At 33.6% G+C, this 24,715-nt stretch overlaps 3 protein-coding genes across 4 annotated transcripts; 1 reads left to right on the forward strand and 2 right to left on the reverse strand.

The window, feature by feature from the left end:
• The first annotated feature begins 134 nt into the window (after positions 1-134).
• On the forward strand, positions 135-3,785 carry LOC105319826 (DNA replication complex GINS protein PSF1). The gene is made up of 7 exons (XM_011417522.4): positions 135-337; positions 547-611; positions 692-787; positions 1,713-1,803; positions 2,203-2,319; positions 2,733-2,807; positions 3,307-3,785. The coding sequence occupies exons 1-7, from the start codon at positions 263-265 to the stop codon at positions 3,373-3,375; spliced, it is 588 nt and encodes a 195-aa protein (XP_011415824.1). The 5' UTR covers positions 135-262; the 3' UTR covers positions 3,376-3,785.
• A 392-nt stretch (positions 3,786-4,177) lies between these two features.
• On the reverse strand, positions 4,178-16,208 carry LOC105319827 (adenylosuccinate synthetase). Its single transcript, XM_011417524.4, has 13 exons — positions 15,967-16,208; positions 14,742-14,844; positions 14,199-14,312; positions 12,698-12,755; positions 11,287-11,332; positions 10,532-10,593; positions 10,111-10,192; positions 9,006-9,129; positions 8,759-8,913; positions 8,268-8,392; positions 7,033-7,133; positions 6,502-6,651; positions 4,178-6,198 (listed from the first exon to the last, which is right to left on the reverse strand). The coding sequence occupies exons 1-13, from the start codon at positions 16,123-16,125 to the stop codon at positions 6,146-6,148; spliced, it is 1,332 nt and encodes a 443-aa protein (XP_011415826.3). The 5' UTR covers positions 16,126-16,208; the 3' UTR covers positions 4,178-6,145.
• A 3,134-nt stretch (positions 16,209-19,342) lies between these two features.
• On the reverse strand, positions 19,343-24,696 carry LOC105319829 (uncharacterized). 2 transcript variants are annotated; one of them, XM_011417526.4, is made up of 7 exons: positions 24,154-24,696; positions 23,632-23,821; positions 22,501-22,521; positions 21,497-21,696; positions 20,636-20,795; positions 20,152-20,297; positions 19,343-19,904 (listed from the first exon to the last, which is right to left on the reverse strand). In XM_011417526.4, the coding sequence occupies exons 1-7, from the start codon at positions 24,555-24,557 to the stop codon at positions 19,667-19,669; spliced, it is 1,359 nt and encodes a 452-aa protein (XP_011415828.3). In that variant the 5' UTR covers positions 24,558-24,696; the 3' UTR covers positions 19,343-19,666. The 2 variants fall into 2 exon arrangements, with proteins under 2 accessions (XP_011415828.3, XP_011415829.3); XM_011417527.4 differs by lacking the exon at positions 22,501-22,521 and having other exon boundaries at positions 19,354-19,904.
• Between the last annotated feature and the right edge of the window lie 19 nt (positions 24,697-24,715).

Raw genomic sequence — 24,715 nt, forward strand, 5'->3', positions numbered from 1 at the left:
TATTCAGACCCTGTAATTTGAACATGATATAAAACTCTTCTTAAAATGACAGTGAAGTATGTAACGATAAGTGTTCCTAGAAACACAATGTTTTTGTGTTTATGATAATGATTTTGCCTTCTTTTTTAATGTCGGAAACAAAGTAGAACGACTTATCAAGTAAGTGTGATTTTTATTAACCTGTCATCTATTGGATATTTTGGTCCAATCAAGAACGTCGTCACATAAATTCTTTAAGATGGCGGGAAAAATGTAAACAAAAATGCTGGCAGAGAAAGCGCTTGACCTGTTACGAGAACTGCAGAGAACGTTGGATGGGTCCTTACCACCATACAATGTGTGAATACTTATCGTTGTTCTCTCCCATTCATTCATCTATTTATAAATTTACATATTTTATTATCTAGCTCTGACTTAAAAATATGCGCAAAGTATCTGATCAATCACAACTCTGATTAAAGTATAAATTTATTTTTACCAAAGCCGAGTCCACGATGCTTTTTAAAAATAAATTTAATGTCATTGTGATCTGTATAAATTTTTCAGGAAGATGGCATCCGACAAATTTTGGAAGAAATGAAGGCATTATTTGAACAGAACCAAAAAGATGTGTATGTTTTGTAATTGGTTAAATCTCTTAAATGTACACCCCTTTGCCCCAATAACTACATGTGTTTTTATATTTGTTTAGGAGTGCAACTGTTGCTGGTGAAAACGGTCTTTTTTCTGGTGTTCAGCTGAGACATTCTGCTTTGGAGCGTAACAAAAGATGTCTCCTGGCTTACTTGTGAGTAATAGATTTGTACCAGTATTTAAAGAATTAATGATGGACCAGGATTCAAAACAAGGTCCCCTGAGTCTCTAGTCAGGAGCTCTACCAAATGAGCTGTCTGTTGCCGGGGATTGATATTACATTCCTCACTTTTAAATGATCTTTGAAAATGATGGACCATATTGTCATTATGTGGTAGAGTCAGGTATATAGCATTCCTACTAGCTCTGGCTAGCGGGTAACCCTTTAGCTCGATCGATAGAGTGCTGGACTGCCGTGCCAGAGGACCCGGGTTCAAACCCCAATAGAGGCAATAAGTGTCTCTGTTACATTTGGCGCCCATGTTGGGACCTGGGTATTCTCTGGCGGGTGAGAGAGATTGTTTCCAGAACTTTGCCCCACAGGCATTGGCACTCCAGGAGAGTCGGGTTGCCTCTTTCCTTGGAGGGGACAATGTGGTAGAGTCAGGTATATGGCATTCCTACTAGCTCTGGCTAGCGGGTTAACCCTTTAGCTTGATAGGTAGAGTGCTGGACTGGCGTGCCAGAGGACCTGGGTTCAAACCCCAGCAGAGGCAATAAGTGTCTCTGTTACAATTAGACTGTTAGAACGCAACCCCCCTGAATCTCTTGTCTCTTACCAACAGAGCAATCTGGCACAGGCAATCAAACCAGTCTGACTCTCACAGATTCATAAATCAATTATAAGTTATTGCTGAATAATAAATAGCAGTTTAAATTTATCATTAACATTTAGAAATAATCTCATGAGTGAAAATTCATTGAATGAAACTGTTAGAACACTACAGTAACAACTACAGTAACAACTTACAAAGTTGTTAAAAGATAAAACATTATCTATTTTTGACTATATTCAGAATGTTTTTATTTCATATTCTATAAATTTAAATGTAAATATCATAGATTATTTATAAATCCAGGTACAATCGGTTGGAACAAATAAAGAAAATGAGGTGGGAATTTGGAAGTGTTCTTCCACCAGAGGTCAAATTCAACATGTGTGAACAAGAGGTATTAATAGACCCCTCACAATTACTGTAGTAATGCTCTTTTGCAGGCCAAATTGAAAACAGCTTAATAAAAAACGTAGTACCTGCATTATTTGATCTACATCATTTAATTATCTACCAACTGAAACCTCGCAAACTTTATAATATGACTTACAAAAGAGCAGTACTAGAGGTTCCCTGAAAGGGTCTCTTTTTTCAAGGTAATATTTGCTATAGAGGTTTATTCTATCAGCTAAGATAAAATGTTTTTACTTTACTTATATATCATAACTGAGGGATGAATGATAGAAATTACATGGATCATTGCCTTTCAAAAATTCTTAATTTTCATTAAATGATTTGATATGTCTTTTATTGTCATACTTCAATCTTTCCATTTTCTGACCAATATTCTTTTCAGGTGCAGTGGTTTAGCAAGTACAACAAGATGCTTGCCAATTATATGAGGTCTATTGGAGGGGAGGGAGGCCTTGACCTCACACAAGATCTAAAGCCTCCCAAAACACTCTATATAGAGGTAAAGGTGTTTCTATTAATGGGCCTTATAAAGTTGATTCAGGGTTTTCTTTTTTTTGGGGGGGGGGGGGGGGGGATGAGGGGTCAAATATCTTCCAAAGAATAAGATCTGCCTCCACTCCATCGAAAGAGAAATTCTGAGGGTGACAAAGGGTCCTAATAATGCTTATCCCTTTATAGTCTTACTTAGATTTTTACCCATTGAAGCAACATCGAAATGATTAAACTTGTAAAACTACGAAATGTTATACAAACCTGAAGTCTAACATCGCTGCCAAAATCAAGGCTAGTAGTTCACTTGTGTTTATTTTTCACAGACAAACTTAAATGCCAGAGACGTCTTGCTTAGTAAATAAAATAGTATGTTTGAAAGCTGAGCTATTTAAAAGCAAATGCAAACATCAAATTTTACAGGTTAGATGCTTGATGGACCATGGGGAATTCGAAACACAAGATGGAAATATTCTCTTATTGAAGAAAAACAGCCAGGTATTTTTCACAACACATAACTAACATATCAGTGATGAAATTACAAATACATATTGAAAAAAGAAAACTCTGTTTATCAACAAACTTTTGATCAATCAGTATTAGAAATAGTTTGAATAAAAATTGAAAACTTGAATATAAATTTTATGATATTTTTTTGTTGGTGGTTAGACAATATACTGTGGAATCATTAGAATTCGTTGTGCCTCAATTTTCGTTGGTAGCCCTCCACCACAAATTTGCATCCTCAACGAAAACAAATTTAGAAGGAGATATCTTTTTTTACTGAAACTGAAACCGACGCATCCACGAAATTACATCCCCATGAATTAGCAAAAAACCCACAATTCACGAAAATTGGCCCCTATGAAATTAAATGATTCCACAGTAATAGGAAGAAAATGTTCGTCATTTGTGCAATTCAGTTTGTATAATTTTAAACCAACTGCAGAATATCTGATCCCTCAGAAAAGATTAGACAATGTGTTACATTTTTCAGCATTTCATGTTGAGATCGGAATGTGAACATTTGATTCGTCAGGGAATACTGGAACACATTGTCCACTGAAGTTAATTTATGTGATTGCTGACCTGAGGAAGTCTCAACAGTGCCTGTACATTTAGCCAATTGATTTCCAAGGCTGAACAATTCAACTTCATAAAATATACATTTAGGATACACTACCAATCATCAATGCAACCTAGCAATTGATACCAACTATATTGCTGCTTTCTGGAATGGTTTTTCTTTCCTGTAATGGACAAAAAACTTCTACACCATTTTTTCATCTTTGTGTAGTAATCCAAAGCAGTATCAAGTGATATATGTATTTTGTTTCTGTGCATGTTGGATAGTACAAATACACATCCTTACTTGAGCATGGTCATCTGTGATATCATTAAAATCAGTAAAAATGTCACTTAAACTTTGCATACTGGTATGCTATCAGTTCCTTAAAATAAAGAGTTGGAATTACCTGCAACTTGTTTTTTTATACTTGCAATACAGTGTATAGAGTGAATGAATATGGATTAAAAATGTGTATAGAGAATTTCTAATCATTCCCCATGCCAGATCTTTCTTGTTGGATAACTACATGTACCTCTATCGCCAAATCAGAGAGGAGGACAAATGAAAATTTGATTAATTTAGCAAAATAGCAACAGATTTGAAATATCAAATTGAAAACTTTCCCAGATTTCATAAAATGAAACCTATGTATTTACAAGGACACTGTTAACTTTGCTAGCTAAGTGTTCTATACATTATTTTTATCTAGGGAGATTAGAATTACGAATGGGAAACTTGGCTAACAAATATGGGACACTGTAAGACTATGTTCCTTGTAAATCAAGATAACCAAGAGGAGTTTAATGTGACATGATTATTTAATAGGGTAAAAGTAGGTACATTTACACAAGTATTCACTGTTGGAGTAAGCCCCTGGAAATCATTTCACTGTAAATATGTGTTCAAAACTCCTTAGTGTTTGGAAGATAACACTGAACTAAAAACATTCATATTGGAATTTTACAAAAGAAAAGCCTTCAAAAAAAGATATTCAAAACTACAAACTTTTTAATATAATATAAACTTCAATCTGATGGTTGAATATGAAAAACACAGGTTTTTTTTTTCATTTTTGAAATAATACGTGTAAAACATGAAATCAACAAACCCATAAAATCATAATAATCTGTTTACTTTCACAATGGCTTACCCAGAGAATAGAATCTACTGTTGAGAAAAACATAAGTGTTCTATGCATCACATGTAATTTGGCTTTCAGATGCATGCTTTGAATAAAAGGTGAAATTCACTTCACACAAACAAATTATTGGCAAAGAAGGATATTCAACAATCAAACTAAGTTTTGAAAAATATAATCATGTATGCATTTAATAATTATTAGCTTTGAACAACGGTGACTGACAAAAAGTAAGAACATTGTATTAAAATGCCTACACCTTTGACATTGTCGGAAACCTTAGTACCGGCAACCAGAATTGTTGAATCTTGCATTACAGCAAATAACCCAAACCGAACAAACAAACCCTCTGAAGATTTGAAGTAACCAGATAGAGATGGAGATCCTATAGACCTTCTAAAGTCAAAGCCCAATATTGTGACAGTATACTTTACAGTCATGGAATTTACAGGTTAATACATGTATATGTGTCTTTACCATTTTTCTTCTTTAATAAACATTGAGACAGTCAGTTATTGCCATGGGCTCTTGAAACTTCAATGGAACTTGAAGTTGAAAAATTTGATTTATGTCAAACTAATAAATGGTTTTAAAAACAGTACATTTCACTGAAAATATATATTAATATGCAGGTATGAAATTTTTTTTATTAAGTTAATAGAAAAGGAGTAAATTTGATGTAAGAAAATATTAAACAGGTATTTATGTGTATACAATGTATCTAAAATATAACTTGAGAAAGAATATATGAGCAAATACTTTTTGACAGCCAATTAACACACATCCAGCAGTGTTTTGTTATTTCTTTAAGTTTGACACAATTCAGATTTTTATGTTCTCAATACTAAGCATTACTTAAAATAATAAAGCTACCAAAATACAGACTTAAGTTACCACTGGCATTAAAAAGAAAAATCTATAAAAAGATGACTGAACAATTGTTCCATGCAATTCATAAAATACCCGCAGAATATCAGTCATGAAGTCAGTACTGTAATCTCCTTGTCAACATAATCTATAACTTCTGCATTACAGTACATGTAATATGCCCTATGCAATGTACATAAAAAAAATCAACAAATTCAAATCTTTAGAAAAAAAATCTTTTTAAAAATTCTGCAGCTGCTGCTAAAGTACATTAATTGAAGAATCAACAATGTACAGGTACACTATATGCAGATATGCCATATTACAATGAACACAATGAATCAATACCCAGAAGTCTGGTTAACACACTGACCAGTAGATACAGAGGACATAAAAAACATGTACAAGTCACCAATATATCTCATTTCATTGTTGGTAGATCTTGATTTTTCAACATTTCATATGGGACACAAATACCGTGATAAAAAATAAAAATAAACGTGTACATTTACCACATACACAGTACAATAAGCATTTCCATTTTACATGTTATATCATAATTTCTAAAAACATGATTCATTGAAAGATCACAGTCACATAATTTAATATCTTAAAATATGGAATAGTATTGTCAATTCTATTGTTAAACAATTTCATAAAATTTTTCCATCACCAACAGGTACATGTATAGAGGTGTGGATTTCTGATATTTGTCATTTTCTTCATTTTTATGCCACTGTTAATGTTGGAGGCGATAAAATTTTAACAGACTTCAATCACAGAGTCTCTGGCTTGTCCCACTCCAATCCATTTGACTGAAAATGTGAAAAGATAAACAACATTGGTTACAACTTTCAATAATGATTTTTCATACCATAAAGAAACTTAAATTTGTGACTTTATTTCACAACTTATAGGAGAAAAACTTATTCATGATAACTGATTTTGGGAGATGTACATGTCTTGAAAATAATATACCAAAGACAATTGAAAATTGATTCCCTTGAAAAAAATTCACGAGATCAAGTCTCTCGTGAAAATTCCTCATGTGCGAATGAAAGTATATGTAATGTATCAATGATTGTAAATGCAATTGCAAGACATTCAGATTGGTGTACCTGGTACTCCGACAAGTTCTTCTATCTTACGAACGTAGTTCTGGGCATTCTGAGGTAGTTCTGAGAAGTTCCGAGCTCCGGAGGTATCACTTTTCCATCCTGGCAGTGTCAAATATTCCACCTCTAATCGACAGAGATCTTCATCAAGAGCTATCATAACAAAAATACAAAATTATGACATGATTCCTATTTCAGTAGTGGTATTCTAAAGCTGTTTTTTGTCAAATTTAACAGCAAAATTAAAATACCCCAAATCTCTGTGCCTCATATTGATTTTAAAAATTTCTACAAATATTATTAAGTAAAGTAAAATTTTAACTACAATTGAAGAATCTCTCTCAAACCTCCCTCAACTTCAAGGAGTTATATGTATAAATTAAAAGCATTTAAAATTCTCAACACAAGGACACTTCTTCATTTATAATTACAGAAACTTTAGTCTCTTATTTATCATCCGAATGAAATGAATTTTAATAGCATAATATACATCTAAAGAGTTAAACATATTTTGAAATTGTTTCCAAAGATCACCTGGAAAACTGTCATAGTTTTTTGTTCCATCCAACTCATATGCTATTCCTATCTTTACTTCATCAAAATCATCCAAAACATCTAGCTTGGTTAGGGCAAGACTACAAAAGATATGTTAAAAAATGTCTGCATCTATTTGGAGTGACTTTGTTTAAAACACTAGACTACACTATATAGTTATACATAGTTATATCTACATGTATTCTCACTCCTAAGAGACTGAACCCATTTACAGAGTAAATCCCTTTTGACAAGTACCAGTAGAAATATGCCATTGGACAAAATCAACTTAGAATACACAAATTGTAGTCTTCATCACTGTTTTTATCACCGAGTTAACAGGGAAGAAAAAAATATGATGAAATTATCACAATGACACAATTCTCATAAATTGTATCATTTTAATAATAGACATATTCATTTTCAGTTCAATAATTCTTTTTTGGAGCAAGGCACTTTATTAAAAGCATTTTCCATTTATTACATCCATTCAAAACGAGATGTTTGTCAAACACTTATGTCCCCTCCTTTTGAAACATCTGTGAAGAAACTAAATAGAAACTGCAAATAACTGAAACATCTTAATTTCAATATGTTCATCCTCTCCAAAGAAAATGAGCGGAAACTGCAAATAATTGGAATTTTTATATGTCCAAGGGGCATAACTCTGTTAAAAATTGCTCAATTGTACCCAATATCAAACTTGACCTAGATATTATCCTGATAAACCTGTATACCAAATTTCATTTCAATATGTTTCCTCTCTGTGAGGAAAATGAATGGAAATTGTTGGTGGACCGACATACCGACAGCAGCAAAACAATATGCCCTCCCTTCTTCAAAGGGGGACATAAAAAGATGTGTCACAGGACTGCAGTGTGTTGCATTAGTTTTACTGTGCAAGGCAGCAGTCTTAGTTTGGGAGACCACTGATGATGTGAGAGAAATGTAATATTGTGGAATCAGCATTTTTCGTGGGGGACCAATGTTCATGGCTTTCGTGGGTAACCCACTAACCCTTGCACACGTCCCCACGAAGGTGTATACAAGCATTTGTTTAATATTTGATAAATTATCCTGAACTTCCTACCCCCACGAACAAGGAAAAATTTGGCTATCCACGAAAATTAACCCCGACAAATAAAAGAAATGGTTCCACAGTATAAAAAAGTAAAATATCCAGCAAGTCTTCAAGAAATTACTGTTGATGAAAGAGAAGTAATCCTAAGCCTTACTGTGTGAATCCGTTGATCATGGAGGAGTAACGTAACATGACGATATCCAGCCAACCCACGCGTCGCTTCCTTCCCGTTGTCACTCCGTACTCATGTCCGACATTCACAAGTTTTTCACCAATTTCCTGTTCATTATAGATGCTCAGTGAGGATAATAACACTTTTCCGTATTATTCTGATACAATTTCTCTATTTAAATTTAAATAAGTCATACACAAAAACAATAAGTTTCTGTTAACCAAATAGAATCATAATCCTTAACTTCACCTTTAAATTGATATTGGAATGACCTTGAATATTTAGCTTTAACCTTAAACATCTCTGAAGCAAGAAGTCCCAATTTTGTATCAATTTAGAGTAACAAAAAGATTTAGAAGTGCAGAGTCCTTTTCTGTTAAGAAACATACCAAACAAAATATGCCTCAACTATTGTATCAAATATTATCATGTCAGACATTATAAAGAGGACATTCCATAACATGTTCACTTACATTGTGGAGTTCAGTGGGAAATCCCCCACTGCCCACCCTGGTGAGGTAAGCTTTGACCACTCCCACAATGTCCCCCAAACAGTGAGGAGGGATTCCCAGTCCAGTGCAAACTCCTCCTATACTGCAGTTGGAGGATGTCACATACGGGTACAATCCTATTTAAAGACATGGAATGCTGATTAAATTTTACCATCAAGCAACTGCAAGTCATACAGTTAACAGATCACTTTCACTCAACCCTTCTTACCAAAGTCAATGTCTAGAACATTAGATTGGGCTCCTTCAACCAGAATAATCTTCCCATCTTTGATGGCCTTGGCCAGGTATGGAATTGTATCCTTCACAAACGGCTTCACCTTGTTTCTTAATACCTGCAAAGCAATAAATCACAATTACAGACAGTTATACCTTATACAGGGAAATATTGGCCCCCATTGAATTTTAGCCCCTTTTGCCCTCAAAGTCAGAAGGTGAATTTAAGACTTGGGGAATACCAAGTTTCAAATTGTCTCTCTTTAAACACAAACATGCCTAGGGGATCTGAACTGTAGATGGGCAAAAATAACCCTGTATACAATATTTATGAACAAATTAAAAATCACTTGTTTTATCAATCAAGCATGCACATTTTTCTTCCATATTTAATTATTTTCAGCGTGCCGTTTGCATGAAATCATAATTTATCACTTAAATTTCTTGTTGACAAATCTGACAGACCAAAAAACACATAAATCAGTTATCCATTTCCTAATATTTTTTCTACTATAAGAGAAATATTTAGAATTGAGGTCAGACAACACGTTCCTCGAGCATCTTTTTGTATCTCCTTGTTATAGAGAGTTCAAGTAAGATTATTATTATTTAAAATTATTTTTAATTTGATTGAAATTTTCTTTATAGATATATGTCTAGATGGCCAACTGGTTAGAGAGGTGGCCACTCCCTGCTAGGAGCGCGGGTTTCATAGGTCATGAGTTCAAGCCCTGGCCCCGGTGAAGCTCCAATATAGTGAATTTTCCTGTGCTGTAAATTTTTTTATTTCTATATCAGCAATTTAAGTGTATTTTCAAAAAGATTATAAAGGAGATTGCATACTCTTAGTGTTTTGCAGAAATGCCTAGTAAGGTATCCTGATTTTTTGCAAGAAAGCGTGTCAAAGTAGTAGTAAATCAATAACAAATTCCTGGAAAAAGTTATATAAAATTGAGGAACGTGTCGTCTGTCCTTAAAGGTATGAATGATTTGCTTGACAGGCCTTTATATTATAGATGTGTAAGTTTAGTTATATGAAGGGTTTGATGACATAAAGCTATAACCTTGGCAATCTGTTGGGGACAGTGTAATTACAGTACCTTGTATCTTTCCAGCTCTTTGTTCACATCCACTTCCAGATCATCGTGGTGACTCTGGTAGTATTCAATCAACTTCTTAAATCTGAAGCAAGGAGTTGAACAAAATCGTTTTATGCACTTCTAAATACAATATCAAACATCAATTCCGTTTTTTTTCTCACCAGTGATTTTCTGTTACTGTTAACAGACCTTAACTTGTGGAAACATGTGAATTTTATGGCAAAGTATCCACAAAAAGTGCCATGTCTAAAAGATTTCTGAAAATATGTCGCAACATCTACATGTACAGGTATATCTTTACACCAACATTACATTTTACCTTCAATTATCCCTAAGCCACTGTAATGAAACAAAAGTGAGGCATGTTGGAGATACAAACTAGAATAATAGATGTTAGCCAAGTAAACTAAAAAGTACTCACTTTTCTGTAAATAGAGAGAAATCCCCAACGAGATCACCCACACGCAGACCATTACGAGTTGCCTGACAAAAATCAGATTCAGTGAGTGTAATTTCAAATACAATTTCTTGTTTAAGTGGTAAAAAACCCAAATGATTGGCTTAGAAACTTTTTGATCGCTCAGAAAAAAGATGAGTATAATCTATATACTAAAAGGGATTCACCCATTTGTATCCCATTCAAAAAGTTTTGGCATACCTAATATAATGCATCAAAGGACAAGGTCACATAAAATTAAAATCGTGGTTCTCAGGCCAACCCTCACTAATCGATTTTGAGAAAGCTGAATTGCAAATTTTTTTTTTTTTTAATGAAGCAAACAGACAGTAATACGGCCACATATCTGGAAAAAAAATATTCACTTCCACTTTTGTATGAATCAGAACTCCTCATGTTTAACCCTTATCTATTGCACTATCGTCAAAAGAATACTAATTAGTTTCAATTTTGCTTTTACTTCCTCTAGTCCTGTCATGCACAGTAAAGACTTCTGATGAAGTGGTTTGGACTTACAAATCACTTCAACATATTCCTTGTACTCGAGATATCAGTGTTTGAGATATCAAAGTTTAACTGTACAAAGATGTGTATTTTTTCGTCTGTTTCCAGACAGTTCAAAAATAAAGAAAAGCAAATTGTTGGACAATTTTTGTGTAAAAAGATAATAACAATAAAATCGCAAAAACCTCTGACATGCAACAACAGATTTTGCATACCTTAGATGAATAGGCCGGACCAATGCCTTTCTTTGTTGTTCCGATTCTATAAAGGAAAAATTTCTATTGTAGATATAGTCAAAGATTACAATGTATGACATAAATGTGATGGACATAAAAGTTACTTCCATATAACATGTATCTTATAGGTATGTTCAGGATTAGAACTTAACACTAAAGAGCAAACAACTTTTGATAATTTTAATGCATCAATTTTAATCAGAATAATATGAACATATATACAATTGTAAATGATATACACATGTATATGCCTGTAGCAAGTAGTTCAGTTCCTTAATTAGTTATAATATAAATAGGAAATATTTAGGGATTCAGGTTAAATAATGTCTTACATAAAGGAATCACTTCTAGCTTATTTATAGCTTTGACAAGTACATTATCACTGTACAAGTCTCATTGAGATTTAGTATCTGTAACAGGCAGCATATAGACTGAAATACCAGGACAAGAGAATCCAGGATGTCGAAAGGAGAATGCTTACATAGATGTAAGCTTTAGTCTGCTGTCTGCTCCTTACAGTATTTATCTGAAGACATTTTGTTTTGACTTGAATGAAAATAGGATGTTAAACTCAAACTAACGAGCAAATTGTCCTTGTGATGGTAGTGTACAAGAGTTCAGTGCTATGTTGTTTATACAATGTATTTAAATCCCACATCTGTGTCTTGATCCCTGTACACGTCACTCACACACAAATGTCAATTCTGATGTCAATGCTGCCAAAAAAAATCCCCAGTCATTATGAAGTGTGCATTATTCTCCTATAATTTATACTGTGGTCTTTATTTAATCCTGGTTTAGGAACACATTTCAGTTATGCACTTGATAAATTAGACTAATAATATCCTTTATCTCAAACCACAGGCATATCCATGACCAAGCTGTACAAGAATATAACTTGCGTGTATAAGATAAACAAATGCATCTTACATAAAAATGAGAGTCTTAGAGATGACCTTTGAGCAAAAGTGACAGAAACAAGCATTCTGAGAGTATTGCATAAGCAATACACGTCCCCTACCGGTTTGTGGAAATTGTGAAAACAATGCACTGTTATGCAGAATATCGAACCCGAACATTAAAAAATTTGAATATAAAAAATTAATTTTCTCGAAAATATGTCAACCAGACGCTACAAAAGTAGAACTTGATCTGTAGTTTGACATTTTGAAGCTGTTCAGCAAATTTCATTTTATTCCTCAAACGCATAAAGAGAAAAAGTGTGGAAAACTGAAGTGGGACAGACAGACGGACAGACGGACTGACAGACGCAGAGGAAAGCTATAGTCCCCTCCGGTAAAAACCGGTAGGGGAAGACTGCATTTTACACAAAAATGAGAGTCTTAGAGATGACCTTTGAGCAAAAGTGACAGAAATAATTAATACTTACACATTTTTGCCACGCCCGGACTCCTGGAGACCGTCCACCATCTGATGGACATCAAACACTGAAAACAATGGAAAAAACAAATCATACGATACTGAATGGTCTGAAATCCAAGTTACAGTTCCATTTTCATGCCTTGCACAAAAGTGTTTATGGTCATTTTGTAAAAATATAAAACGTAACAATGGGTCTGGCTGCCGCAAACTATTTAAGATATTGATAACAAACAACAGATGGGTCAAATTTTTCCTGAAAACATAATGCTTTTTATAAAAAGTTTTGTGCATTTGGTTACATGGGGTTGTAAATATAGAATGCCCATAGCAGCAGAATAAATTGAAGAGTGAAAATGTGCATCTTATTACACCTTGTACAATGACTAAATGCTCTACTGTGTATAGATTACACAAACACATTCTACACTTCAATGTAGACCCATGACTGTCCAAGTTAAAAGATTGCCTTATTTATTTTCCTGAATAGGGAAGAGTTTTCCAGGTGATTAATTGTTTGATAAAATATGATTCGTGTCCGACTGGTTTCTTAATAGTTAATACTAAATAAGACAAAATACTTTCACCCAGCATTGTAGGTTATCAACTAATTGGAGACGACCTTGAAATCATCTTTTCCTCACAAAATCATTTTAACCTGTTAAATATTTAAAAACTAATCATCTAAATCCTGAGATTTACTTTGCCTTCAAACAGGAATCATACATAAATAATGAACAATTTAGCACATCAAATGCCTGCAAAAAACCTTTCATCAATTTCAAGGTCAACCTTTCTTAAACATCAAAGGTACCATTTACATAATATTGTGATTGCTTTGTGATCAGTTTGGCAGGGTCAATTACGAATATTCCAATTAGGAATATTTCTTTCTGCATTACAGCCTGTTCTTTGGGGGTATCAGTATGTATTGATTTTGTACAATACTCATCTTTATTGACAAAATGGTAAAGAAACCTATGTTTATATTGGATACCTCGGGCATACAAAGAGCTTAACAACGCCAACCTGTTGTGTAGGATTTGCAATATGCTACATGAATATTTGCCTAATTGACAACATATGTGATCCCAGTAAAGAAATGATGTTTACCTTTCTGTATGATATTGTTCAAGTAATCTTATCTCTTTTTGATTTATTTTGTCAGAAATGCAAATAAACAATTATCCTATGAATAGATAAATGATTAAAATACATTTAAAATAGGCATCTTATCATGCTGAGAAATGGGACATGTCAAGACCACAGGAAACCCATTTAACCAACTCATGCAGCTGTAGATTGTTACAAATGCAGAGGGAATGGAGAACAAATGAGTGAATTAGCAAAACAGTAAGAAACCTAACACAAATAAGCAGTTCTCAATCAGGTCAGGGACAAACCTTGACCTTCAGTAATATAGTCCATATTTCTTGAATGGCTTTCAATGTTACTTAATATATGACAATTCTGAATAAAGATTACTTTGTACACTTTGGCAATGCACTTACCTAGGTGGGCTCGGTTTGATATCAACAGTCTGTCTTGCCAACCTTCCAAACCCTTTGCAGCATTCTTTTCTATTTCTTCAAACAAGTTTGGCAGATGTACCACAACCCCATTTCCTGCATAAAGAGTGCATGAATGATAAGAGATAATATAAATTTAATGTAAATGGAATCAATATCTGCGATTCTTTCTTTCTCATTCTTGCACTGCCTTTGATCAATGAGTGCTATTGATAATTCAATTTTTAAAAAGTTTTGGAGGTGTTTGACAACAATCTTATGTTAATTTCAATTTAAACGATGATTCGCACATTATTTCTTGATGAATGATTGATGCATTGATAGTGCCAAGTTTAAAAAAAAATATTCAATTTGTAAAGTGCTTCTCATTTTCTTTCAATGCATGCAAAACTAAGGAAAAATGTTATCAAAGCCGCTAGCTGGCTTAATATACTTTGCAAGATTATCCCTAAAATTAATATACGGTATCTCAAAATACTAAAACCCCCTTTAAATAAGCTTTTTTAATGCAAATTTTGTACAAACCTATAACAGCTGTGCACTTTTTGTTGACTATTCCACTGGGCAGAAGATGAAAATCATAAGCATTTTCACCAATAACAACAGTGTGGCCTGCATTGTTGCCTCCCTTTAAAAAAAATCAAATGAACTGATTTATTCAGACCTTTACTATTTTAATATCATTTAAAGGGGATAAATAAATATCTCAAAGACCAATAAAAGATAAAAATTATAAAGGTTTCTTGCTGGACTAACTTGATAAATTGAACAAGATAGGACCAAATGGAGAGAAAATATGTTCTAAACGATTTCCCATGCCCTGCTTTAATTAACCTTGACTGCTCAGGGTTCTCACACCTCTAATAAGGTATGGGGCTGAAGCCATTACGATTGGGAAAATAGGAACTCTTAAATTTTTTGTTAACCATTATACATAAAATTCATGACACATTGGGTTTCTGGTCTTTTGTTATCAACTAAATTTTTGTTTTTGCAATAAAGAGGAGTATGTAAATAGCAAACATGGCAATTGGAAAAATTAACACACTCAATTGGGAAAAGAATTGGGAATGGGGCAACCATAGACAATCAAGAGCCCTGGGGAGGGGGGGGGGGGGTGCTGTTGACCTATTACTTAATTGGTTGGTTTGAACTTCTTTCAAAATTCACGGCAAAGTTATGAAAGTATGCCTTGCACATCCCCCCCCCCCCCTTCCAATGATTTGACACAATTCTATCTTTGCTTACACGCAAGGTGTTCAACATGTGTCTCTCGTTATTAATGTAGATTAGTTCAACAGATTCCAGCCAAATGATAATAAGTAGAAACATAGCATGCCTCCTCCTACACACTATAGACGCACTGTGCTAAACTGTACGCGTTCTACGGATATTAATAAAACCTGCTTAGTTATAATAATGTCACTGTAACCCAAATATGCTATTTGAGAAAGAATAATACTCAGGAATGCAGAAAACCCAAAGCTTGATCAAATTCACTACGCGAGACTCGAAGAGAGCGTTTCTTGATTCTTATTTTTAGTTCTTCGTTTTCCGGATTTTGAAATAGTCCCTCGAGAAATAATAACGACATGCTTCTGTAATGTTATAGGAAGGTCGATCAAGGTTATCATTAACATGAAATACACGCAAAACTTTACAAATACATAACTTGTAACAAAAGAGTGAAAATCTACGTCAAATAATGCAACAAATAAAGAGAATTAAGATAAAACACGGAAATACGAACCTGACAGCGACAGCAAATGTCGGCATTGGCAGCGATCATGTCAACTATTTTTCCTTTCCCCTCATCTCCCCATTGTGATCCAAGGACAACAGTTACGGGGTGTGTGGGATCTGTTCTAGGTTTTTTATGGGGAGCAATGCCATTTAATGACGTTGCCATGTTTTTGTTTTTTTCACTCGACAGAGCTCAGAGATCTAGCTTGTGTATTCCCTACAAACTTTAACACTGCGCATGAACAGGGAAAAAAAGGCGCGAAGGTATGATGCGTTTCGCCTATAGCAGGTCGTTCGTAGAATACTCCTTCAATTTACCACGGGTTGATCCAGGAGGGCGTTGGGGGGGGGGGGGGGGTCCTGGATTTTAGAGATTTTGTAGGGTAAACATGAAGTCTTCAAATTTTGGATTTTGTGATATTTGTTCTCATTAATGTTAGTATAAGTAAAACAATTCTTTACAATTTTTAACGGTTTTGAGATTTAGGAATCTGCAATAATCCTATCAAAAACCTCTGCCTTGCAAAAATATATAAAGAAACTTTTCTTTTAATTTTTATTGGGGTCCAGGGGGTGAAGCCCCCGGAAGCTCCTGGATTCTAGAGATTTTTGTAGGGTAAAATTGTAGCCTTCATATTGAGACTTATATTGTGATATTAACTTCTTCTCGTTATTGTACTTAAAAGCAATAACACTAGTTATAATTTTAAAAGGTTTGTAGATTTAAGACCTGCTGAGATCCCCTCAAAACCATCTGCCTTGAAGAAATATAATAAGAAATATTTCCTTTTATTTTTTTTCTTACGAATAGTTGTAAATTAATCAGTTTTAAAAATCTAGTTCAATGGGACGGTGTAAATGATGTTCAACAAAAGAAGCGATACCAGTTTGTATTATTATAAACATGGAAGAGTCGTAAAAAACACAAGCTGGTATATCAATTACTTAAAAGTGGGTGACTGGTCACATTTGAACCCAAGGAGAGTGTAACTAAAATGAGGGTTTTTTTGTACTTTACATCATTGAACCTAAATCATACTAGTCTACTCCGTTGAAATTAGTCTAATGTAGAAAAATCTCATGAGTTTCCAAAAATTTGATAGTTAAGACTCGCAATTTGTACATTTTCTTTGCCAGAGGGAGTATGATTTATCTTTATTTCACAATTTTAGAGGCGCACTGGGTGCGCCCCCTCCCCCCCCCCCCCCCTGAATTTGCCAGTGCTTACTTAAACACGACTGCTTATAAATGTGTTATTACATGAATTAAGCTATAAAATGTATATTAGCACATATGAAAAACATATTCATATTATATAATGTAATTAATGTCATACTGTCAGAGGATTAAATTTAATATACTTTTCCCGGAATTTGAGATTCGTCGAGAATTAAAAAACATATATGAGGATATGTATTCCACCCAATGTGAAAACTCTTGGATTTCTATGGTAAAAAAATTATTGTGCTCTGCTGGTTTTAGCAATGTTTGGTATGCACAAAATGTTCCAAATCAAAGAAAACTATTTTTAGATATTAAGCAAAGACTTTATGTGATGTCTTTATCCAGGAAAGAGACGCCTTCTTTGCAAGTTCCTCTAAATGTTACGTATACAAATACCGGTATTTGTACGACCCTTTTAGTCTCCAGTATTATCTTTAAAAATGTATATCAGAAAATATTGTTCACTATTTGACAAAATATAGATTGTCTGCATTTAGACTAGCAATAGAACAAGGTCGGTATAATCAAACTGTACGCTCGCGTCGCATTTGTAGATTTTGTACTCTTATTAGGATTGAAGATGAATATCACTTCATTCTAGAATGTCCAATGTACAGTCATTTACGATGTATTAATATCAATCAAAGTACTGAAGAACTGATGGGAGTTGATTTTGTCGATGTTTATTTATTTTAAAATCATTGATATGTTATTTTTCATGACAAGTATATGTAGTTTCTAATTTGATTTGAATTACGCACATTTATATAAATGAATTTGTGTACCTTTTCGACAAGAATGTCGAGAAACCCCCATATGAATCATGTTAAATAATATTTAAAGATAAAATTAATTCAATCAAACTATGTATCAGTAATAGAAATATTTCTCAAAAATTGCATGGATCCAAGCAATATTGAACTCAAGTCTCGTTCAACCAAACGCTCGGCTGACACCGTAAATCTCCGAAAAAGATTTACGGAGACAGCCGAGCGTCGACTTGAACGAGACTATATTGAACTCTGGCGTAGGAATACACATACGACTACAAAAAATATTTAATTTGTTCGTACCATTTAAAATGTGACTATTTTCAAGGTATTTATAAATAGGTTTCCTTGAAAAACAATGCTTTAGCATACATTACATCGAATTTATCAATTATTTTCAAGAACTAAGTCTTGTCAGCAGCAATGATTTGTGCTGAAGTCCAAACACTGTTTCACTTTCGGTTTGTCTGAGTAACTGCATAGGAGAGTTGATTAAAATCAACTCCCCCAAATTACTACTGGTCAAAGCTTTCTTGCTTCAAGCTTGTTCAGTTGCTGAGTTGAAGAAATAAGAATTAAACAAACTATGTATTTTTCTTAAGAAAGCCAGAGTATAGAAATAATTTGTTTTAATTAATATGTATATTATCGTCCTAATGTGATAATTTAAGTATTATAAAATACATATATGTACATTTTTCTTTTCTATTTTTTTTAATGTAATTATTACATTGTACATTTGTGTTAATATCTCATAATGGCAAATGTGTCTATGTACTGCCAAAAAATTTGTTCACATATGCATTGATGATGCATTTACATGTATTTATACAATGCCTATAAACCATGTGGTTTTGAGCTAATAAACTATACTATACAGTGTAACAGACAACTAAACCACTGCAAAAATAAACCACTGCAAAAAAAAAAAAACACCTGTGCAAAATGTCCACCTATGATTTACATGTACTTTTCATCATCTCGCCCTTTGATATTGTTATCTGTTGTTGGCCATGAGAGGTTAGACAACAGACAAAGTCAACTGATAAAAGCGTGCACTGACTGAAAAGAAGAAGTCATGCAGCAAGGAATTTTTTTCTCCTTTCTCAACATTTTTCACTTAGAGCAGAAAAGTGGCCCCCCACTTTTTCTCGCAGCAACAAATTTTCTAAAATTTACATATTAAGAATTGAATTATCCTTGAGTTGCATCCCCCCCCCCCCCCCCACTTTTTGAGGAGAATGTAAAAAATTGAAATGGAAATGAGGAAATGAAGAGTGAAATTGGAAGTCACAGATATACACCCCCCCCCCCCCCAACCGAAGTTTCTTTGGTGATTCTTGGGGGATATAAAGGAGGCGACATTGCAGAAAAATACATAACCGGGGTAATGTAATTTTTCTGCGATGATCGTTATACCTTTATAACAAATAATTCACACATAATAGTGCTATATTAATTAATCTCCCAATTTTATTATTATTTTTTCATCAATAAATGTAACAAGGTTTTCTTTTATTAAAATAAAATCACAATCTCACAACAGTTATTGAGTTTGAGTTAGCCTACTGAACACTAAAACTAAATAATAACAAGTCAAAAACTGGTTTGTTGCTCGAAGAATTAAAAAGAATATTATAAGAGCTAATTTGAGTATTAATTATACATAGAATCTCCATCAAAGTCATATATTGATAACTGTACAAAGCCATTTCATGAAAATGACCATTCAACCTCAGAACCCTCAGTATTTAGTGAGCTAGCAAACTGTGGAGAATATGATCGACGTAACCCTGCAAAATTATAATTGCTGTTCAAAGAATCACTGTTGATGACTACACCGGAGGACGCCTCAATGGACTGGTAGCTGTCTGTAGAACAGACCAATAGTCCTCGCTCCTCCTCCAACGAGGACTCAGTCCTATTGTTCTCCTCTGGCATCTCAACAGAGCTGAGAAGATAAAGATATAAACTGGATTGTCATTTAAAATATGAAAATTAAGTGTGTATCAGATAAATAATTACACAGATAATGATACACTAAACTAATCATTACACCTGTTATACCTGTATAAAACAATACAGAGAATATTCTATTCATTTATAACTACATGGAATAGCAATGGAGTTTGAACATGCAGAGCTACACAAAAGTATTCCAATTTTTGTATATTGTATTCACTTATATTGGTACTCACTTTTTGTTATAGCAGTAAATTGCAGGCAGCATTATACAAATAGACGCCATGCTAAGCCATGTGGAGAGATGGACATCAGGGTTCCAGTGGAAAGGCTTCTCATTAAACAATGTCCAAAACAGCACAACCAACGGGGTTTGGAGGCTCTGAAAGAGTTACTGCCCTTTAATTGTGTTCTAACACTCTCTTATTGCTACTAAATATTCAAAATGAACAATAAAATGATGGACATAATTAAATATATAGAGAGATTTGAAATACTTTCAGTAGATTTAAATTCACTGTATGACCTGATAATAAAACTTAAATTATTTAAGAGTAGATCCTCCATTAATTATGATATTATTAGTTGAAAATCCGTTGCAATTAATGTCATTTTAATGTTTACATGCTGTACAGTAGTATCTATTAATTGTCAGATTTCAGATGATGACATACATATATCAGTGAAATACATATTACCAGGAATGTCTTTGCTATTTACCATGATGATAATGAGGTAATTTGCTCCTTCGGAAAAGTGCAAGAACAGCACAACAAACAAGCGAGTCAGTAACATGGCTAGAATGGTTATTCCTGAGTATAAATGAGTCAGGTCTGGACAGTCCGTAGCACCAAGGAAGCACTCAAAATTAAATCGAAGCCTACAAGAAAATAGAAAGGAACCATGCAGAACTGGAGCACATGTGGTACAGGCAAAAAAAGTATAGAAAAGTTGAATGCAATTCAAAGAAAAACATATTGAACTTCTGGGTATAGAGAAGCCTAACAGTACTATGATCTGACTGGACAAATTAATAGGGTCCATCAAAATATTACATTGAAACTTTTCTGGAGCTAACGCCTATTAAAAGCTTCTATGTAGTTCACTCACAGGGGCATCTTATTCGCTCTGCTCTCTATGACATATACAATACATACCTATTATTTAGATATATTTCAATGAGAGCAGAGCAAATAAGATGCCTCTGTGGATCCCTATAATGAAAATTCCACAATGAGATTTTTTAAAATAGATTTTTGGCACTGAAAAAAAAAATCACATACCAGTGCATTTAGTTGCCAGTATTGCAATGATAAAGACAATAAATGTACATTGATGAAACCTGGGTTTTCCTCTCTGACACTGACCCAATCTGAATTAGGTACTGTTTGAATTCTATGATATATATATATTATATCTTTAACAATTAACACTCTAATAAAAATTTCTGGACAAAAGTCCCAGCTTTTACCGGTAATGAATCTATAACAATACAACTTGATCAATCTGTGTAGAAATTTTACCAAACTGGAGAGAACTTACAGCTATAAATAATGCAAATATCAATATAAATATACGAACCCTTTCCAAAATGACTTGATGGAGTCTGCATCACCAAACCCAGGAATAAGATCAGTCCAAAAGAGCAATATCAACGAAATGAGACAGAAGAAATAGGACCAGAACATCATGTGTATTGTTTCAAGAACAGCATGGTCTTTTGATGCAGTGGAAGATTTGGAAGACTTCTCAAATACAACATTGACAATGGCTTGTGGAACCTGAAAAAAGCAATAAAAAAACATAAAATAAAACTCATACTTTCTTATATAATATATATATACCTTCCATTTATTTTTGCATGTAAAGTGTGTGGAAACTGCAGTTATAATTAACACTGTAACACACACACATACACAGGGAGGGTACTGAAAAGTTAAAATGTCACAATTTATTATGAGGTCACAAACATTGAATGCTGTAAAAGGAAACATCACAAACCAAGACCCATATTTTAATTAGTTCACATTTGTGGCTGCTACAGAGGCTCATCCCTTTCTATGAACTTACCCTTAGAATAAAATAGGATTTCAAGGCATAAATCACATTGCAAAAGGCATGAAGTTAAAAAAATGTAAATATAAGAATTGAATCATTGTTAGTCTGATAACTGCAGCGGTGTGTGCATAGAAATTTTCATAATGCACTAATGCAGGTTACTCAATTTGCATGCAAATACTGCTGCAGTTATGAGACTATATCTTTCAAAAAATAATGATTCAATGATTAAGAAGTAGCAGGAGAAATACAAGTCTCCAGTGTGGCTCTTGAACTTATAATATTATGTCATCCTGTCTAACATGACCAGCATGAACCTAATATTAAATCTGATCATAATAGGATTATACTGAATTGAAATGTTATTCACAGATGTGCAACTAAGAGCAAAATGTCATGCAACATTGATTAAATTCAGTACAATAGAGAAGTTTACTTCTGAAGGTCAGAAGAGATTAAACAAATTAGAGAGAGTCTGACTCCATGCTTAAAAAGATTGCTGATTAAAATTCTATATGTAAACATACCTGTTCTTTATTTTCAGCTCTCTGATAGTATAAAATTTCCAAACATGTAATTGTTATGACTTTTTTATGAACTTCATTATATCTAGTACATTTCTACTTCTGCTTATTATAAAATCATAAATTATAAAAGGACTTATATATTTTTAATATCAAATTAAATGTATTTATCATGGGTTCTGAGCATTATTTGTACATGTGGGAAAGTAGGCGGGTTTGTTTTGGTACGGGTGATTGGTTTTTACAATGATTGGCTATTTATATAGTAACTAGTACGCATGAGTGGATATGTTATATAAGGGCGTGTATTTGGTAAATGAGCCATTCGAAGGCTCAGATTCTTAACTTAGTTCACGTATTAGAGATATTCCCACCCACCCAACCCTTGTTATAATATGTTATTTGTAATAATCGATTTGCTATCAGTATTAAAGTTATAATTTATCTTTTGTAGTTTGATGATTGTACATATGGATGGAGTTAAACGAGAGATTGATTGATCGAGTTGATTTACTGTGATTGGATTTGATAAGAAACAGAAAAAGAGAATTTATGTAATGTGGTTGAATAAAATCTGAGTGCTTCGCCTCCTATCCTATAATAATGTGTTGTTTTATATGGTAAATGATTTATGTTCGTTTGAGTGTAACGAACTAAGAACATAAAGTACAATAAAATCTGTATCCTTTTTCAACTTAAGTAACTAGTAAATGTGGATTCTGGCACCAGAGAAGGAAGATAATAGAACACATCCCCCATTTACCTGGTACTTTCCTAAACACCTCCCCTTGAAAATTTGTATGCATAGACCATTAGTGTTTGTAGATTTGAAAACACATGAACATTGTCGCTAATACATTAATTAAGAGCAATTCAAAATTGTTAAACCCTTGATTTTCAGTATGATGTATTATCTAACTCTTGCATCGATCAAAACAAGTTAAAAATGACACTGATCTTTAAAAAAAATTAAGCCCAAATTATGTAGCCCATGGTACAGAACAGAATTGCATGGACATATTTTGTTGATTTCAATAAAAAATGACTAAAAAAAATAAAATAGGCAAGCCTTCATCAAATTTCTATTTGACACAACTACCCTAAGTAAAATGGCTCTTACAATAATTAACTTACAAATCCAAAAAAATAGCAGAGAGTCCACAGAATCCCTGGTAGGCCAGGTGCTCCACCATCTTCTTTTCTTGCAGATTTATTCTCCAGCTTAGGAAATATGCTTGGTATGAGAGCAATCAGTTCAGCACAAAACACCAAAACTGCAGATGTTGCTTTTCTAACAGATGTTTTTTTACGAAGAATTATAAATCTATAAAACAAAGAAGTAATGGGTTATTTTACATGAAATAATTAATAATATTAATGCATATTAAAAAGAATAGTTTTATAATCAGAGTAAAGTGATACAAAATATATGGATCCTCAAAGCCTTAAATTCCAATTAAGTTTAATGAACTAATTACCACATGTTGGCTCGAACTTACAACCTTTATGAGTTTATTTACCCACTGAGTTGAAGGGATAACCCATCACTAGCTGCTGCTAGTGCTAGAAGGAGCATTGCAGCACATACACACAGTTACATAAGAAATTTAACAACGTAATTCACTTGCACATATATTCAGAATATGATGAGCCTACCTTGTGAGAAATGTCACTGGTATAGCAAAATTAGTGGCTAGAGCTTGAAGATATGGAGGAGTGCGTGACCCGTTGGCTGAATATACCAGGAATACAGTTGACACAGCATCAGCAAATCCTACCCATAGCATATCCCGCTTGTGAGAATTCAGTACTACTTGGCCGCTTTTGAAAAGTTTCCCTAAAAGTGAAATAGATACCAATATCACCGATAAAAGCAGTAGATTTATAACACTGACGATGAAGATGACAGCGTAATTGTCGATTGCAATTGTTGAAGAATTTCCAGTCGTGTTGGCAGGTATCACAGAACTGCTCATCGAGTCTAGCCATAATGGTGTAAATATTGTTGAAGTAGAAAGTCCGATCACAATTCCAATTGCAAGAACTAGAAATTTTAGCATTATCTAAAGGAAAACACAATTATTAACAGGGACACAGGGCAGTGTTCTTTCTGTATCATGTCTTGCACTTCTGCCATCTTGAAATCATGTGACCATAAATGATCACGTGATTTACTTTCGCTTTTGCGCTCTTGCTGTCAAAATGTCCAAATTCTAGT

This window comes from Magallana gigas, chromosome 6, assembly GCF_963853765.1.
Source record: "Magallana gigas chromosome 6, xbMagGiga1.1, whole genome shotgun sequence".
Classification (NCBI taxonomy): Eukaryota; Metazoa; Mollusca; class Bivalvia; order Ostreida; family Ostreidae; genus Magallana; species Magallana gigas.